Source organism: Sinohyriopsis cumingii, chromosome 19 (genome assembly GCF_028554795.1).
Source record: "Sinohyriopsis cumingii isolate HCF-2022 chromosome 19, ASM2855479v2, whole genome shotgun sequence".
Lineage (NCBI taxonomy): Eukaryota > Metazoa > Mollusca > Bivalvia > Unionida > Unionidae > Sinohyriopsis > Sinohyriopsis cumingii.
The window spans coordinates 1,597,758-1,616,739 of NC_142979.1; the positions used below are offsets into that span (position 1 = coordinate 1,597,758).

Genomic DNA, 18,982 nt, shown 5'->3' on the forward strand with positions numbered 1-18,982 from the left:
TTAGTCCCCAAGATCAACCAGCAGGCAAGAAGTCTGAACTGTTTAGAAAACAAATTTACGATCAAGCAGTTGAGGAAGTTCAAGTCTGCCACAGTATCATGTCTTGATAAATAAATATTCTGCATATATGTAGTGTTTTAGTTTTATATTGCGAACTTGATATAGTGTAGTATTGACAGTCATAGTTGATGGAGTTACTGTCATGGTATTTTTCACTAATTCATGTCCAAATTCACGACCTTTTACCCCTATTTTCACTAATTGTGAGCCTGGAAGGTTGGCAGCTATGGCAATGTGACAATAGTGACTAGGAGACATTCATTTTCTGGTTTATAACATGACATGTAGACATATATTGTAGAATTCATCATCGATTTCATCTGTATTAAAATAAAGCTGTGTTTGTTTTCAGTCCAGCAGTTGAAGGGTTTGCTGTTGCTAATGGAGCTGAAGTCTTTGAAGCCATGGATACATCAACATCCAGTTTTCCAAAGAGACCGAGGTCACCTGCCATAGCAACAACCTATAGACCACCACATCTACGAATGACTTAGTTAGATTTTAGAAATGATTTTAGCATAATTTGTACGTGTATATCATGTACATATAATTGGTGCAGTATTTGATTGCATTAACAGAATTTTTTATCAATCTACTTCACACAGAGATGTGATACTGTGAGTTTTAATGACTGTTTTAGAGGGCAATTTTACAATCTTGATACCAAATATAGTTATGAGGTCTGTTTCATTAAAACATTTATGGAACAAGAGGGGAAAAACAAAACCTTGATAAATCAATCATTTAAATATTTGGCATCACTCAGATGATTCTCTCAGTCTAAATGTAGCACATTCTCAAATCTGCTACCTTGGAAAATTTGAAACCAGTAAAAACTCTAACCATTTTTAAAGTCTGCTCTGCAAATTTAGTATCAGTTTAGAATTTGTCTTGAGTTACTTGTGTCAGAACTTATGTCAGCACAGTAAAGCTTTCATAATTAAAACATCAGTCACTTGGATTCTTGCATGGGTAGAAAAATCCACTGCACAATTGCCTGGGACAACTTGGCAGTCAAACAACTCATTTCAGACTGACAGCTTTGGTTTAAAATAGGTATGTTTGCATGATGCAGAATGAACAAAATGGGGGTTTCTTCATGAAATGACAGAAGAAAAGTGTTCATTTTGGCTCATGCTTTCCTATCATTTGCAAAAACTCAGATGCTAAAGTTTTAAAATCTTGGTAATTAAATTGGAATCAGATTAAAGGTTTCTAGTTGGCCAGATGTTTTTGTTTGGCAACCACATTTTTTGCTTTGGTTGTCCTTTGGGTAACCATGCTTTTTGAAAATTTGTCTACCTCTGACTTGCTCAGTTCTTTTGTCATTGATCTTAACAAATATGAATGCCCCCAAATTTGGGCCTGCCAATCTGCATGTTTTTGAACTTCATTTATTATTGTAAAAATCCTTTCTTGTTTATTATACTTGTTTTGATAAAACAATCTTGCTGGCTATTTAAAATAAATTGAAATAATGTACAAAAATGTTGAGTACATACATGTAATTTATTGGACTCTATAATAATTATAGAGGATTATTAGAAATGCATGAGGGTTGCTTAACCTGTGAAATTGTATGTTTTTTGCTGTGCAAGAAAAAATGAAATCATATGGGTGCTCATTTTCACTTGTCAGGTTTCATTTCAGTAGATATATCCCTTTTTTTTGCATTTGACAATACATTTTTAAGATCTTTTTTGTACGTAGACATAGCTACATTATAGGTCACAACTTTCTCTGTCCATACATTTTTTGTGTTAATGTTTAGAATACTTTTGTAATGATGATGCAAGACACATTATTTTGTTTTAGGTAGACCTGTACATGTATTTGTAATTTTAAATCCTTTACTGGATGTTCAGGTTTTCAAGTGCACTTTTTTAGAAAAGGATTCAGTTGAAGAAATTCATATTGAAATTGAATGTTTCCATCTCTCTTTTGTCACAGTATTGTTATAATGTAGTCAGACATGATTAACACGACCATCCAGGGAACCTGTGAAAAGCAGTCCTCAGAGTCTGATGGTCTTCATACATAAGTAGATACGATACTACCTCACTGTAAGGCACCCCAGTATAATGCCATTTTATAAGGCGAGGGTGGTTATGGATCTCTGCTTATTATTCATTAGTAATTTTATGTATCACATACCTCAAAATGTCATCTATATATGCGTATAAGATGTGTCCAACTGCAAACTGCACATACCCATATATGCCTGCGCACAATGCACTGGCAGATCTGAATCTGTGAAGTTTGTAAGTAGTATTCAGTAGAACAAACAATATAGACCATGATCTGCAGATTTGTGATGCTACAGCAGATCAGGATAATTGTTGTTTGCAGTTTGACTCTACTTATAAGCGAGTATATACAGTAAGGCAATCTTCTATATGGTGGCTAACTGGAGTAGCATTACAGTGAGGGTGTACTGTGTGTATGTCAAGATTTCCAAAAGCAGAATGGTCTTTTGTCCATGGCATGTTCAAATCTTATCTAGAGTCTTTTCAGTTGGTTGATATATGCTGGGGTGATGATTGCTTGAAGCTTATTGTGTTCTGATTAAATGGTACTTAGTATTCCTGAGGACTTGCTATGTGCAGGTGGTTACATTAGCAGGATTTTCTTTCTTTTATGCTAGTAGGAAATTTCACTGCTTGCTTCATTCTTTTAGATTATCTTTAAAATACTTAAATAAGGGTTTCATATTTGGTTGGATAATTACTGGAAGATGTTTCCCTTTTCTGAAAAGATAAATGTGTCTAGCAGCAATAGCAACTGTCTTTTTTTGACAATAGAAAAAAAAGAGCTACAGTGTCATACATGTCATAACAGATGGGCATTTGCAACTTGTAAAAAAGACAAAAATACTCTGATTAATAAATAACATAATTGATATGAATGTTTTATCTTATGTTAAATTAAAGAAAACAAAAACCTTAAAACAACTATCAGAAAGTTCATATGCATAATTCCTTAAACTTACCTGTAATTGGACTCAATTTCAAAAGTGTGTATGGTGAGATCTAGGTGAAACAAATTTCATCACTGTCAAAGGGTACTTGCACAACTAAAATGAATAGAATTGGCTCTGACTTAGTGTGCTGACATCTCCCATTTTCGGGATCTGAGGTAGCTTGGTTGGTAGAGGAGTGTTGGACATGTTATCCAAGAATCAAAAACAGCATAAATAGTTGGTTTTTTTTAAAGTGTTTTAAGGTGGTTGAAAATAAATTTCTTGAGTAATTTTGTTCTGCTTCAATACTAGATACATTAGAGCTGTCCTTGTTTCAGTCATTGTAATGAAAAATGTTCTGCAAAAAAGTGTTTTGTAAGCATTTTTCTAATCTTTATATCTCAGATGGTTTCTTTTATTGAGGGATTTTTATTTCTCTTGATAAATTCTAATCTTTCCAGGTATAGTTTTGATGAGAAAATATAGATTACTTGTATAAAAAAACATTGAGTAGAGTTTATGTGTGTGTCTTGAATTGTACATGATCAGTGTTTATTAAATTCCTCTTGCCATTATCAGCAGAGCTGTACAGAGCAAAATGGAGATTTCATAACACCTTAATGGAGTAAGAAGTTTTATAATTTATGTGAATAATAAGAATTTGAAGCATTCTTAAATGAGATGATTTAAGGTTCATGATGTGTCAGAAATTTGTATGAACACAAGGTTGATTTTCATGCTCATATTGAATGAATGCTGTAAATTTAGAAATTAATATAAAAATTTAATGTAGAAATAGCTACCATATGTAGTTACAAATTGCATTTCGAAACTTAACCTTTTGTAAATATAGTAGATATAATTTATTATTTTCAACTGTTGAAAATCATATTATTTTAGTTCACATATTTGCCTTGGTGTAGGAACACATTATTTGTTCGATTTATTAATTTGTAAATTTACAGCATGTTCTGTGTTGTAGGTATGAACCAATTGAATTGTACTGATTACTAATTGCAAATCACAACATTTTGATTTAGTTTTGAGGACAGCTCACAGGTTTTTATGACATGGACATGAAATCTCATGAATTTAATGTTAAGATTGACAAGATGCTATAAAACTGTTTCATTTTAACCAATCAAAGATGACATGCTGGTTTCTGATTAACTGATTATGAAACTTGGTCTGAGATTTATGACTTCCAGTTGGAAATTCACCTACAACAGTTACTGTTGATTAATTTTGCATTGGGGTCTGTTTTGAAGTGCAGTTCGTGTGATATTATAGGCAAATTTAAAGGCAGAAAAATGTACTTGTGCTTAATATTTAAGCAAGAAACCGTTTTAGATTTTGTAATTGTTTGAAGCAAAGTATTACTGAGCAAGAATGTCACTTGTGAACCTGTTCCTTGTTTTCAAAAGTTGTCTATAAGAAGTGGTTGAGTTGATAAAGTTACAAAAGTCATCAATGCATATGACTGTGGATAGAATGGACTCTTTTCTGCCATCACTTTAAGCTTTAGCAGATCATGGTTTGCATTTGCATGCTTAGTATTTCATGGCAGATACAGGTCTGATGTTAGTTTAGTTTGAATTGTAAGTGGGTAAAATGTATTTTAATGAGCATTGATAGCATTGTAATGTGACATGATTCAAATTTTGAGAATGTGTTATAATATTGCTATGTTGATTGAAATATAAACTTTGAAATATATTTGCATGCAGATAATGTTTTGAACCCATGTTTTGTTGTAGACCCTTAATGTACAGGACTCATTTTTTTTATAGCTTTGGTTTGGTTTAATGTTGTTTTATGTTCATGAATTTGTTGCAACAAATTTTGTATTTCAAACTTCTTAAAATTTTCCTTAATGGCTGTTTTAAGAATGTTCAAATCCCAGTGAATGCTCTTTGAGAAGAGTTCTTGCTGACATCTTGCTGTGTCTCCCTAAAAACATGCCTTAGAGTTCTTTTTTTTTTCTTTTTTCGAATACATGCAAAAATAGACCACATGTTTTTCTTTATTGCTTTACCAAAGCCAATAAAAATATTCAAGACATTAAAAGTAGCATTTTTTTTTGAAAATATATTATACACAGAAACTGAGATCACTCATTGTAAACACTGACTGCATTGAGCAAGTGACTGCAACATCCGTGTGGAACATTTACTTGGTAAAAATATATCAGACTAATTTGACCATGGTGGTAATTAACCTTATATAGAGATGACTACCAAGACACTTAACTGTACTTTGTAAGCTAAAGTGTAGCTTTTAGTCCCAAACCTGATACTTTTGTTGCAGTTTTAACCATTATGTGCTCATAATTCATTACAAAAATTGTATACATTTTACAGTAATTGATAAGTATCTGATGCATTTCATCTCTTTCAACTTGTATCAAATTGTATGTCTCATTTTTGTCAAAAATTTAAATTTTTAGCTCTATTGGTCACAGATGGTCTGGTCTATTGTCCATTGTCTGTTCATCCAATAGCACAAGTTTGTTATTGTTACTTCATCAGAATTACTTGGAGGATTGCTTTGAAAAATTGGCATGCATTCATTCCTTAGTCTAGTTGGTCCTCCTTGAAACTGGTTGTAGCTCAGAATTCCAGCATCTTGAACATCTTGTTACTGCTACTTTGAATGGTCATATCAACATGGGTTTTCACTTCTTATGTCTAGATGGTCCTAAATGCAAATGGTACAGTGTGGGCACCGTGGCAGCCATTTTGAAAATCTTGTTATTGCTGCTCCTCCTGAACGGGTGGTTATATCAGTATGTAGTTGTCACTAGCTTGTCCTAAATAAAAATGCTGCCGATCTGTCATAAGTATGGAAATTTTCTTAATATTCTTTTTTTCACAGCTCTACTTAAACAGAACTAATATTAACATGGGCTTATTAACAGAAGACTTCTTATGATTTCCATGTTGGTCTTAATGAAAATGGTGCCAATCTGATGTCCAGTACGGCCATCACAGCAGCCAGTTTGAAAATTTTGTTATTGCTATTTGTGAATGGAAAGCTATGTCTTAAAAATGTTATTGTCTCATATCTTGGAAATGTTATCTCTTCTCCTCAAATGGATGGCTACATCAACCTGGGGTTTTCACCAATAGACTTCTTATGATACCTGGCTGGTCCTGAATAAAAAATAGTACCATTTGTATATTCAATATGGCTGCCATGATAACCGTCTTAAAATATTGTTATCACTACTCCACCTGAATGGATGACATATTTTTCACCAAGTCCTACATGAAAATGGTGCCAGTTGTACATCAGATATGGCTGCAAGGATGATTCTTAAAAATCTTATCACTATTCCCCCATAATGAATTATAATTATGACATATTTAAAAAAATCAAAAGACTAATAATGCTTTCTACTTTGTCCTACATGAAAATGGTGACAAGCTGACATACAATATATGTACCACATCGGATCATTTGAAAATCTTGTTATTGCTGAGAATATTGAGATATTTTCAACACTCAACAGTTAAAAAGGAAAAAATGGTCTTGATTTCATGGAAATTTTTTTTATCCCAGTAGAGTATAAATTCCTTTGAGGGACAAAAATTAGGTACCATTTGTACTTGCTTTTAATTCAAGTCAACTACAGACAACATAGACCCTGATGTACCATCACATAATATGCTAGCAGATCAAGATCCTTGTTTTACTGATTACTCCCTACAAACTGCATAGACCCAGATCTACTGGCATATCATATGACTACTGGCACATTATGTGATAGCAGATCTGGTTCTATGCAGCTTATGAGTGAGTACATATAATTTCATATTATGACATAAGGGAACAATAAGAATTAAATGAAAGTTGTACACAACTTATTACCTTACTGACAAATTGCCAAATCAGAATTAGCCATACCTCCTGAAAGGTATAGCCTTTTATTTAATATCCACTTTATTCGATATACTTTCTGGTTCATAGTGAAAATTTATTGATTATTGGAATATTGGTATTAGAGAAAGTAGTTATAACAATTTGAACCTATACCTTTAAGTGTGCCATACAAATTTAGCAAAGTGACTGATCACAAGTTGACCAGGCTGATTGATGGTTAGAGAGTCGTTGCATCCCAGATGTTCTTGTATAATACATCAGATCCCAGTTTGAAGGAGTTCATTAGGCCATCAGCATGCTAATAAACTGCTTGATTGACAGCTGGTGGTAGGTGGGTGGAGCTTGGGGATATGTTATTTATTGGATCTTTTATGACATAATATAAAAGGTCATTTAAAGTATGGAATTAAAATTATCTGTAAATTAGTCAAGGCCATCATTATTCATTTTCCATTGCTGAAACATCAGTACTATTTCAGATTTTTCCTGTCATACTGCACTTGTCTTGTCCAACATTCCAAACTGGCTAAGCCAGAGACTTGAACCCATATGGACAGAGATGAGATGGCAGTGATTGGTAAAGGATAATGCTTAAGACCACTGGACCTGTAGACTGTTGCTATTTTTATATGACATGTAATGATTGAAGTGTGTTAATGCTGAGAACAGCCAATTATGATAAGCACACTACTCTGTGTTTTTAATTTGTATTGCATTGAATTGTAAACAGGTGTGGTATCTCAGGTTGATATTATCTTGATGTATATATTTTTGCTGATATTATCATCATGTTGAATCCAATGACACTGCATCACAACAGCATTTTTCTTTAACGAGGCAGTTATTGCTTAGTCCCAATATTATATAACATGGATAGAGAATGAAGCCCAGCTCCAGGCTTTCAAGATTTTCCAGCAATTGTCTCAAAAAAATGTGAAGTACATGAAAAGAGCAAACCGATTCCTAGATGGTACTCTTGCTTTTCTGGTAACATTACTGCCACCACATCTTTCTTCTGCATGAATATTGCAGAAATTCTCATTTTTAACGATTTATTTGATGGAGCTTCAAACTTACGTCATGAACAACGTTTTTGCTATTTGCATCAATGTATGTAGCCATTTCATTTGTAATTTATTCTGAACTGAAGGAAACAAGAACACAGCTACTCGTATTGAAACTGACCTGGGGTTAATCAAAGTGCAGACAGCAGTTTTCTTTATGATTCTCATCTGGGGAGCAGTTGAATGAAGAGAACTTACAAAGATCATTTAGATTTCATTAGTTTAGACTTGCACACAAAAGCTTTAAAACTTTATGGCTTGGACTGCATGTTTTCCTTCTATATTTAATTGCTTTTTTTTCTTTTCTTCCTGATTCACCTTTTATTTATTGTGAACCCACTAGTGGCTGCTTTCTTCACGATCTCAATATATGTATATAATTTTCTTACCGACTCTAGTAATTGTATATGTGCATGTGTGTATGTATATTCACATACACAGTGCAAGATGTGATGGTGGAATATGGTCTAGAAACACTGTACCACACAAGGGTGGAAGCTTCATTGACCAAAAATTTGAAACTTTGTTCCAGTAGCTACATGAGGATTTTGTTTTGAACTTATTGCATCTTAAACTTGATTCCTTTTGGTTACTGAAACATAGTATCTAAATCTTGGCATGTTTGTTTCTAGAATGTATGTAAATGTGTTCAGCAGGATATCCTCACATTAAAGGCGTTTTTGTGCCAATTCAGTGTAAAGTTAAACAAATGTAAGAATAATTTATCATCAAATAGTGTGATACCACATTTTAGATAGATATAATTTATGCTTCCATGTATGTAAACACTTTCATAATATCCTGTATATAATACAGCCATGGGTATAGCTAGGCAATTTTCTGATGTATATGCAGACACAAGGCTGGGCAAGTGAGACATATCCTTGGACTTTAAAACATGGAGTTCTGATTTTTCTACATCATGCATATTCATCTTTGTTGTATATGCCTAGCTAAGCCAGTCACCTCATTAGGATAGTCACCTGTATTATAGAATGCATGCCTAACTGCAAACAGTTTAGATCCTGACAGTATCATAATGTCCTGGCAAATAAAATATGGAGATGAAAAGGTTGTATGAATTTCCACCATCACCCAATTAGAAAGAAGCTTTCAAATGTAACAGCATTTCTGATCAGATGGAAATAAAATTGTCAAGATATTTGCTGAATTGGAAATTGGTGGTGATATTATATTTTATAATGGGATTGGGGTCCATTTACATTGAGATTGGGTCTATTTTTAACCCAGAGGACCCCTAAAACAAATACCCAGTTGAGTCTATACTGTTGGCAGTTGGGTGAAAATTGTAAATGAGAAAATATGGAGTTTCACTATTATGAATTCCAGTTGATAGGTATTTGCTGACTTGTGTTCATATGGATACAGAATAGGACTATGTTCAGGCCGATTCTTAGCTCAGATGTTTTCAAAAATTATTGACAAATAAATGATATATTCCCATCAACTTTTTTCTTTCTGTCTTGTTATATTATATTCCTGCCTTATTGTGTGTGTGATATAATATACCCATGTCTATTCTATTCCAATACTGGATGACCCTCAACAGTCTTTTAGATCTACCGTCAAACTTTTAAGGATTTTGCATCAGTCTCTTGTTTACAATGTAATGTATTAAACCAAAAGTCATTTGGATCGGAAGAAAAAATTCTTAGATGAAAAATATGTCCAGACATTGAAATGGTTTGGTCTACCTTGTGACTATTTTTAAACCTAGATATGTTAGGAGTTAAATTATGCAAAGAAGTTAAAAAGCAGGGTTGTTGGATGAGGATGATGTCCCTTATCAGAAATATTACTGATTAAATCATGATTTTGCCAATATTTTATTAATTTATTATCTGTTTTGCTCAATACTCCATTATGTACAGAAAATGAATCAAATCAAATATTTTAGAAACGTATTCAGAGCAGCAAAATTGAAGGATTTACAAGTGGTATACTTAGAGCTTCATCTACTGCTCATGGACATTGCATGGATCATGTTACTTTTTTTTTTAATAGATGAAAATCACTTGGATTAAATGCCTTTTTGTGACTGAAGGACATGAGAATATGGTTGAATATGGTTACAAAAGTTCTTGGAAAATTTAGATATTAAAATTATGGAAGATATAATTATCAGAAATAAGTAAATGTATTAGTAATCAATTTTGGCAACATGCTATCAATTATCCTTCCCTTAGCAAGAAGGAAAAATGAGCTCTTGTCTAGTGAAAAAATACTAGTATCAAGATATTCTTCATATTGTTGATATTAATTTTCATTCTTATTTTTTAAAAATGGCAGTCGAACAAAATGTCAAAAATTCTTTTGATAATGAAAGATTATTAATAAATTTGTAAGTTTTTTTAACATTATGTTATTAATAATTATATTAAAAATGGGAACACTTTTGACTGTAAAAATATTCTGAACAATAAAGTCAGAATTTTAAAATCTGTATATAAAGATTTAGTTTGTGGGTTTAACATGTTTCAGTACATATAGGCTATGCATGGTGGCCAGTATATTTGGCGGAGGAAGAACCACCCATGGGAAGATACTGGCAAACTTTCTCACATATGGCCACTCGGGGCCCAAAACTAATCTGGTAAAGAGCATAACAAATAAACCTAATGGAAAACGTAGCACTGTCAAGACAATTAATATGCCAGATGATTGATCAAACATGTAAATAAAAGATCTAATTTTAGCAAAGAGCACCAAAGATACAAACTTAAATGCTTCAGTTTAAATTCATGCAGAGAATCATTGTTTGAAAAAGTTAATTTTGTTGATACGTACACGTGTACTTCTTGTAAAAAAGCTGAAAATATCAAACACCTATTTTATGATTGTTCACTTAATGATGAATTTTGGAATTCCTTTAACTGCATGGATCAAGATATATATACAAAATATCATGATTTCAAAAGATTTTGTTCGGAAATTATTAGATTGGTGATGTAATTGGTTTACATTTTAATGCAAAATATCTAATTCATAATTACTGCTGTGCTTGAAAACACCAGAGTTTACAAGTTACAGAAGTATGGTTTTAAACTACTCTGACCTGTTAGATCTTGTCTGTTGACTTCAGGGTGAAGGGAGACCAGTCATAGCATAGCAGTCAAACACTAAGTCATTTTGCAAACTACTGTTTATATCTAATATACACACTCTAAAGTTCTGTCCACGTCTCCAAGTTCAACACTGCAGTTTAGCTACATGGTTTCTTGATATAGTTTTAATTGTAAAATCTATCAATCCTATCTCTTCTTTTAACACCCCATCTTGTATATCTCTGTCTCTTTTTCTAACCATATCTTGTAAGTTCCCACTTTGTATATCAAATTTGCATCTTCTTCTCGTTCTCTCTTGTATATATATATATATATGTATATCATAATCCCGCACCAACTTTCCCACATACAGAATATGATTGGCTAACCAGTACTAAATGAAAGACAGTCCCCTTCACTGAGATCATACCGTAACTAAATGGTGCTGAAACAGCAGGAATATGACCCAGTTACCCAGATTTGCCATGCTGCTGACCCATTTACCTAGATTTGTCAAAGCCTTTCTGAATCCCAGAAACTTGACCTGATATTGCTAAGTTTTCCAACTCTCACCCAACTTATTGCTGAGTGGAAACCTGATATTGGCACTGTTATTATGTTATTTTCTGTCCATTTAAACTTGCATATTTAAACTTTTTCCCACACTAAAAATCTCTTTGGTCATACAGTACTACTAAAAACTGGAAAAAATATTTAAAAAAGCTGCATAATAAAATGTTTGAAGAAAAGTGGACCTATGTTATGAACTTAACAGTTTGCAGAATACTACAGTTGTTGTTTTAGGGTTTAAAGCCATTTTTCAGCACAAGATAGGCTATACATGGTGGCGTTCGGCCAATCGGGGATCCAATACTACACTCAAGCATAGTATCTATTACTGAATTCTGTATTTCTATGCAATATTTTCATCCTTGAGTAATACCAGATTTTTTTCTGATCAGCTTTAGCATGTATGGATCATTTTGTGTCTAACAGTGTGTGTGTGTGTGTGTGTGTGCATATGTGTGAGAGAGAGAGAGTTTTTAATTATATCTAGTAATAAAGACTAAATAAACTAGGCATAATGACTTTTCAACAATTATGTATAACACAAACAAAAAATGTCAGGTTGTATTAATGAGAATCTGTAAAACTCTGATGTCTGAAATGTTGAAATAATAATAAAAATTTCTATCTTGTTCCACATTGGTCACACTGCATCTGTTCAGTTTTCAAAATGTTTTTTTCCTGATCAGCATAACTTCTTTAAGTACTGTATACTCATTTATCCCATCAGCTTTTTTTTCTTTTTATGTTCCTGCCTTATTCTGCTAAGGGGAGGTGGGGATAAAATTTAGCCATATCAGTCCTGTTTCATCCCATTCTCTCTAGTCACACTGCATCTGTTCATTCATTATATTTCTGATCAGTACAACTTTTTAAACTATTTCATTGCTTACAAGTCAATTCTAACTGTAAACTGCAGACCCAGATCCGCTGTCACATAATGTGCAGGCATGCACATCTTGGTCTATGCAGTTAGCATTAATCAGTAGAACAAACAGGCCCTGATCAGCTGGCACAAAGTGGGATGGCAGATCAGGGTCCATGTTGTTTGCAGTTGGAATCGACTTATAAACAAGCATAAAAGTACTTCATTGATTAAAATGACATTTGGTTTTGCTTTACGTTAGAAAGAACCACGTAAAGTTGAGTTTTCAACCTTTTTTCAATACAAAATATGAGTTAAGGCTCTATCTACCCACCTGAAACTGGAAAAGGCAAGATCATCTCTTCTTACCTATTAGGGATTCCACTGTTATTTTGGCATCCACCATTTCCAGACAGATTGCCCTCACTATCAGGGAAGTTTATCAGTCTCTCAGCGAGAGGGACCTTTCTTTCATGAGAATTAAAGCCTTTAAAAATGGGGTTGTTGCCACTTCCTGGGCCAGTCTTATTTAGCCTTCACTGGAGGAGGTTACAAGAGCTGCATATTGGTGGTCACACATTACTTTCTCCTGTTTTAGCACTGATCTTTGATGCACAGAGAAGAGGCATTTTCTTGCTGGGTTATGGTTCAAAATGTGTCCCAACTTTCTGCTAAAGTACAGCAGTTAGCACTTCTTACCATAACGGTTTATACCAGCTTCCTGAGGCCATCTGTCTCCTTCCAAACTGGCAAATTCATCACAGTAACAGTGACTGGTAATGTATTACTGCTATTAACATGTGGGGGTTTTTTTGGTGGAGAGAGGGCAGTTTGCAACTAATTTTAATAAAGTAATACCTGTCACTACTGAAAGATTCTCTCCTCCCATTCTGCTCTAATGTCTCAAGTTCAGTTGTAGTCCAAGTCAAAGAGGCAGAGTAATCTGCATTGACCTAGGACACTAGGAGTCAAACTGGGCCGGTTCTTTCCATTCTAGAACTTTCCATCTAATAGAAGTGAGAGCTTGGATGAGATTTTTGTCACAGTAGAGGTAAGCAAGGCAATTGTGACAAGTAAATATTGTATAACTAAAATCAGTTTTACATTACCCAACTCAAACCTTATGCATTTCTTTCTTGACTTAAATGCATTCTATCATCAGTAAAAAAATGACACCTGATCTAGTAGTAAAGTTGTGTGGAAAGCATGCTTTATTTTCTGATTAAATGTAACCTTGACCTTCGACCATTTGGACTTTAGAATTAGCAGGTACCTTTCTAAGTCCAAATGCATACAATTCACGAAGTTTAGTAAAGGTAATGGTGTAGAACCGATACTATTTTGCAGAAACCTTTTTTCTTCTACTTGTCATTGTCAGATAACTTTCTTCTTCTTTAGGTCAAGTGTTTCTTCTTAATCTAAACTGCAAGTCATCCACAATTTTTTTAATAGCTAACAGGTCTAGACCTTGACCTCAGAATCCCAAAAATAACAAGTTTCTTCCTTATACTATGCTGTCCACAAAAGTCTGATCAACATATGTTAAATTAATTTTATTGCAAAAATAAATGTATGACAAACAAATCAAGACATATATTAATTTATAGAACATATAAATATTTTGAGTGAATAATATTTACAATCTATAGATTAAATTCAGGTTTAGCGTATTTGATGGCAACATGTCTGTAAACCGTGTCTACCTGTGACTTCTTGGTAAGAGTTTGTAGCAAAATAAGAGCATATTGTACACAGCAATAAATATAAAGAAATGAAAGTCTTGTGATTGTCAGTATTGCACACTGCAAGCATTGCTGATAGTGAAAAATGAAAGCTCTATAGCTCCAGGCAGCATGTCACACCAATAACTGATATCTAGATTATAACTGACATCCAGTCACAGTCCTGAAAAGAATGAGAAAAATCATTTGAAAAGTGAAAATGTTTAATTTTCTTTTGGTTAAGGCCATCTAGTCTGACCACAGTCAAAGAATCTAAATAATTTCCAAAGAAAGCAAGAAATGAATCACATTTAAATATTTACTATCAATGAATCCTATGTCTTATGAAATGTCTGAAATTTTATATTTACTATACAGCAGGTTGTTATTTCTACTGCAGATTTTAACAGGACTGTAATTATAATGTACAAGTGCATTATTTTGTATGTTTATCTTTTCAACAGATTAATTCATGTAAAAAATGATTTTTATAAAAATACTGAAGGATTTGATTCATTAGGATTAGTAAATAATGTGAATAAAATCAAGATGCACTTGTCAATCAGGAGACGTGCAAGACACCAACATGAGATCATATTCTGTTGACCTTTTGAGTTCCCATTAAATTTACAGCATTTATACTGTTAAAAGTTAAAAACAATATTCCGGACATAGTGCTGCCAAAGATTAATCTCCTCAACACAAAACTTGATGTTTTACCTGCTAGACGTTTTATAAAGTACTCCATTATAATCATCGATACTCAATAAATCTTTATGTAATCCAATGAAATTTGCAAACTGAGACATCTGAAAGCTTTCTAGTGCAAGAAAATAAAACGTCAATCACTGAGCTCACCCTTTTTAAGAAAATCAATGAATGCTGCCTTCTGTACATGCTGTATATGGGTTAGCAATTCAAGTGCCGAATTTACTTAGTATCTACTAAAGTAATCGAGGACTCATTAGGGTCAGACAGGCTCACAGTGGTAGAAGGATTTTATTTTCAAGCTCTCTAACCATTGTTAGCAATATAGTGATAGTTAAGAGAGAGAGACTCCCTAACATGGCTTTGACAGGATTGTTAATACTTGTTGATACAGTGGAACCCCACTATTACATGATAATTGGGGTCAAACAATTGGATCGCATTAATACCGGGGTCATGTTAATGTGGGTTTTTACAGTATTTTACTTTTTTCAGAGAATAACACACTGGCACATATATGTTTACTCGTGTCTAATGTATATCATAATAGGGTATCAACACCATTTACTATTGCGCCATCGTGGCATGCAATTCATCAATATTGCATGAAATTTGATTGAAAAATTGCACACAGATTTAAAATATTCAATAATTTTGTCACAGATCATTGTGTCTAAATTCAATGTCTAATATAAGTATCTGATATCGTACCGTTGTGGCATGCAGCTAATCCATAATACATGTAATTCCATTGCAAAAACTGCATACATATTTAAACTATTTAGTAATTTTGTCACAGAACATAATGTGTCTGAATTCAATGGGAAAAGTTAACAGCAATATTTGGCTAAGAAAGACGAAGCACATGTACGGTTCATTATGTTCCAGGGTCTATGAACAGTGTCTGTACAAATTTCATGCTGATAAAATTTTCTCATATGCATTTCCAAGTACCTTTATCCAGTGTAAATTCTCAATAATTAACACTTGCACGCCTATTCATTTGAACGACTACAGCAAGAATAATTAACAAACAACACATGCTTTCAGCATGCATATAACTTTTACTTCAGATTTTGAAAGAAATGTAAAAAATACTTTTATAAAGATTTTTAAGCTGAATGCATGTACAATTTCATGCCCTTTAAATTTCCAGCTAATGAAGTGGACATTATTTACTGGTCAACTGACTGCGTCTAATAACACCGCCAAGCCTAGCAATCATGTTGGCATTCAAAATTTCAGGAACCATGCCACAACCGTATTATATTCGAATTCATACATGATCTCTTCCCCAAAATGATAATACAGTTTTCATGTACTTTGAAAAAAAATTCATGTGCGAATGAATATATGAAATTTTGGGAGCCACACCACAACCGTGTTATATCCAAATTATTGTTATTTCAGGGCATGTTATATATTCAAAAGATGGAAGTTTTGTTTCAAAAAGCCTGTATTTCTACTCGTTTTGTTTTGGTAATCAACCAATTAACAAAATTTCAGACTGATGCTGTAGTGGCCATAATGAATATCAGATCAGTAACAGTTTCATTTAGGACCAAGTATACCTTATAAGAAGTCTTTCAGTATAAACCCCATGCTGATACAACAATCCCATCACATTTTCAAGATGGCCCCTGTGGGGACATACTGGATATCAAAGTGGAACCATTTTTTCATTTAAGATGAATCTAACAGCATAAGAAGTCTTCTTGTAAAACCCCCCAAGACAGTACTACTTACCATTAGGGATGAGAAGAGATATGATTTTCAAGATAGCTGCTGTGGTGGCCATACTGGAGGCCTGAGGAGCACCATTTTCATTTAGGACCAACTAGACCTTAGGATGAATGTGTGTGTAAATTCCTTAACAGACAGTAGAAAACAGGCCATCCCATAAACTCTTCTGGTCTATGAACAGTAGAGATAAATATTCCTCAATGAAGAATACTTATGTGAGTAATTTTGACAGTTTCTAAACTGTGCAATTAAGATACAGTTTTTACAGTTTATTGCTTCATTCAAAATGATCAGGTTTTCAGCAAACAAAGCACTGTGTAAAGTACTAAATCTTGCAGTTATCAATAAAGGACACAATTTCACTGAAACAGAATTTGTCTGAGTGTGAATATGCAAGAATAATTTTCACAATACAGTTATACCTGACAAGACATGAGCAGGTTCTGTATTCCAAATTCTGACACTACTGTAAATGTAGGTCTGGCCTCACAGATACTGTTGTGTTCTTTCACTCCTGATTCCAACAGATTTTTAACATTGCTTAGAGTCAAGCAGTCCTGCTGCAAAAAATACAAAACAATTTTTAAAAGTTCAATGTGAATAAAATTGGATATTAATGTTCGATTAAACACCAGCAACATATACATGTGTGTGTGATTAGGACTTTTAACTTAGCTTTAAAAAAAATTCAGTCATATTGCTACGATGTCTGCAGTGTGGCGGTTTATAGTGATGTCTAGCACTGGGGCATCATGCCACAGACATGTAGCATGATGTCCCACCCAGTCACATTATCCTGACACCAGGCTGACCAGACCTCCCATTTCTGAGGCGGACGCTCTAACCACTAGGCCACTGGAGCAGTCAACAACATAAGCATCGACAATAATATCCAAATATCTCTAGTGCTAATGAACAAAGATTTTTCAACCCATGAAAATATATTTCATCCACTGTTCTAGTTTGTTTCTTTAATATGCTTCAGATTTCTTCAGAAGTCCAGAAGAATCCATTTATGAAATTTAATAACAACAGCTGGACTGGTCAATCCAAATGTCACAGGGCCAAACCTTCAACACATACTTTACAGATCCACACATTCACTCAGTACTATTGTATGACTCGAATCAGATTCTAACAATTTCACTTCATATGTTTTTACTTCAGCTGTTAAATAACCCCTACCAAACACAACAACTGCAACAAATTTCTAACATTATTGCAATTATTTCATTCAACCAAGGCTCTGTAGCAAATTATTTTAGAGAATACTTAAGGATCACAATATGTCATGAAAGTAAGCTCCACTACCTCCTAAATCCATCACACCAGAAAAGACAAAAAATATTGACTAAGCGAAGTAACTTTTACCCATTACCTCTCCTTGAGTACCACTACACTGCACCATTTTAAAGCTGAGTGATACACTATGATGCTCACATTCACAGATAGGCTGAAAGGGTTTTCTATAATGTGATTATATATGGTGGCCAGTATAAATGCTGGAGTAAGAACCTCAATATTTTGCTAAATTGCTAGTGATTCTAGCTCCAACATTTAAGATACTGCCATCGAGGTGGTGTGGAAGACATTCTTGTCCACCTTGTACAATTATCCACTGGATGGGATGCATGGCTGTCAGCTGGGTGGTGGCTTGCCAAAGTTAAGGATCTTTGGTCACTGGACAGTATACAAGTCTGGCCAGATGGGTGGACCGCTTGGTTGGCACCTAAAACTGCATCTTGTGACATGAAAAATGGATCATCAAAATCCAATAAAACCCATGTGCCCACACTTACAGAGATCTAATTAAATGCATGTGCCAACACTGACAGAACTGAATGTCATCTCCCACATGCAGGAGTCTTGTGACTACTGACCGGCATACATATGAGGGTGGGGTACATGCCCTCTTAAGCTCTAAAATTACCCATAGCAATTTGTGATGAATGTGCAGGAAAAAAATATCCTGAATTTAGCAACTGCATTGCTTCACATAAAAGTCATTGCATGTGTGATTCTATCAGCATCTCAGAAAGATTTGACGATATCAATTCTACAACTCCTCATTCCTCCAAATCACCAAATGCATACATGCCAACCCCTGGTGATGAAAAAGTGTAACCCAAGTGGACAGAAAGAGTAATCCGAGCAGAAAAAGAGTAATCCACACATAACATGATAAAAATTCAATGAGCATATGTACAAAATGATTTATTTATTCCTCTGGACTTTACTGATTCAAGTTTTCATATATAACACCTTGAGCTTTAAAAAGCAACAGACTCTCATACTGCATTTCAAAACACTTTGTACCAGCTGAGATTATGAATGTTTTGCACACCAGT

The 18,982-nt window shown here is 33.9% G+C and overlaps 2 protein-coding genes across 5 annotated transcripts in view; one reads left to right on the top strand and one right to left on the bottom strand.

The window, feature by feature from the left end:
* The window catches only part of LOC149775040 (ribosomal protein S6 kinase beta-1-like), a 34,886-nt gene extending 25,453 nt beyond the window's left edge, over positions 1 to 9,433 (top strand). For both annotated transcript variants that reach the window (XM_089944001.1, XM_089944002.1), the window contains exon 16: positions 413 to 9,433. In XM_089944001.1, the coding sequence (XP_089800127.1) occupies positions 413 to 554 (142 nt within the window). In that variant the 3' untranslated portion in view covers positions 555 to 9,433. The remainder of the gene's footprint in view (positions 1 to 412) is intronic.
* A 4,567-nt stretch (positions 9,434 to 14,000) lies between these two features.
* The window catches only part of LOC149775041 (RPA-interacting protein A-like), a 32,320-nt gene continuing 27,338 nt past the window's right edge, over positions 14,001 to 18,982 (bottom strand). For 2 of the 3 annotated variants that reach the window (XM_089944094.1, XM_089944095.1), the window contains exons 7-8: positions 17,057 to 17,194; positions 14,001 to 14,367 (exon numbers count right to left, since the gene is read on the bottom strand). In XM_089944094.1, coding sequence (XP_089800220.1) covers positions 14,338 to 14,367; positions 17,057 to 17,194 — 168 coding nt within the window. In that variant the 3' untranslated portion in view covers positions 14,001 to 14,337. The remainder of the gene's footprint in view (positions 14,368 to 17,056; positions 17,195 to 18,982) is intronic. The other variant, XM_089944096.1, reaches the window with a different exon arrangement.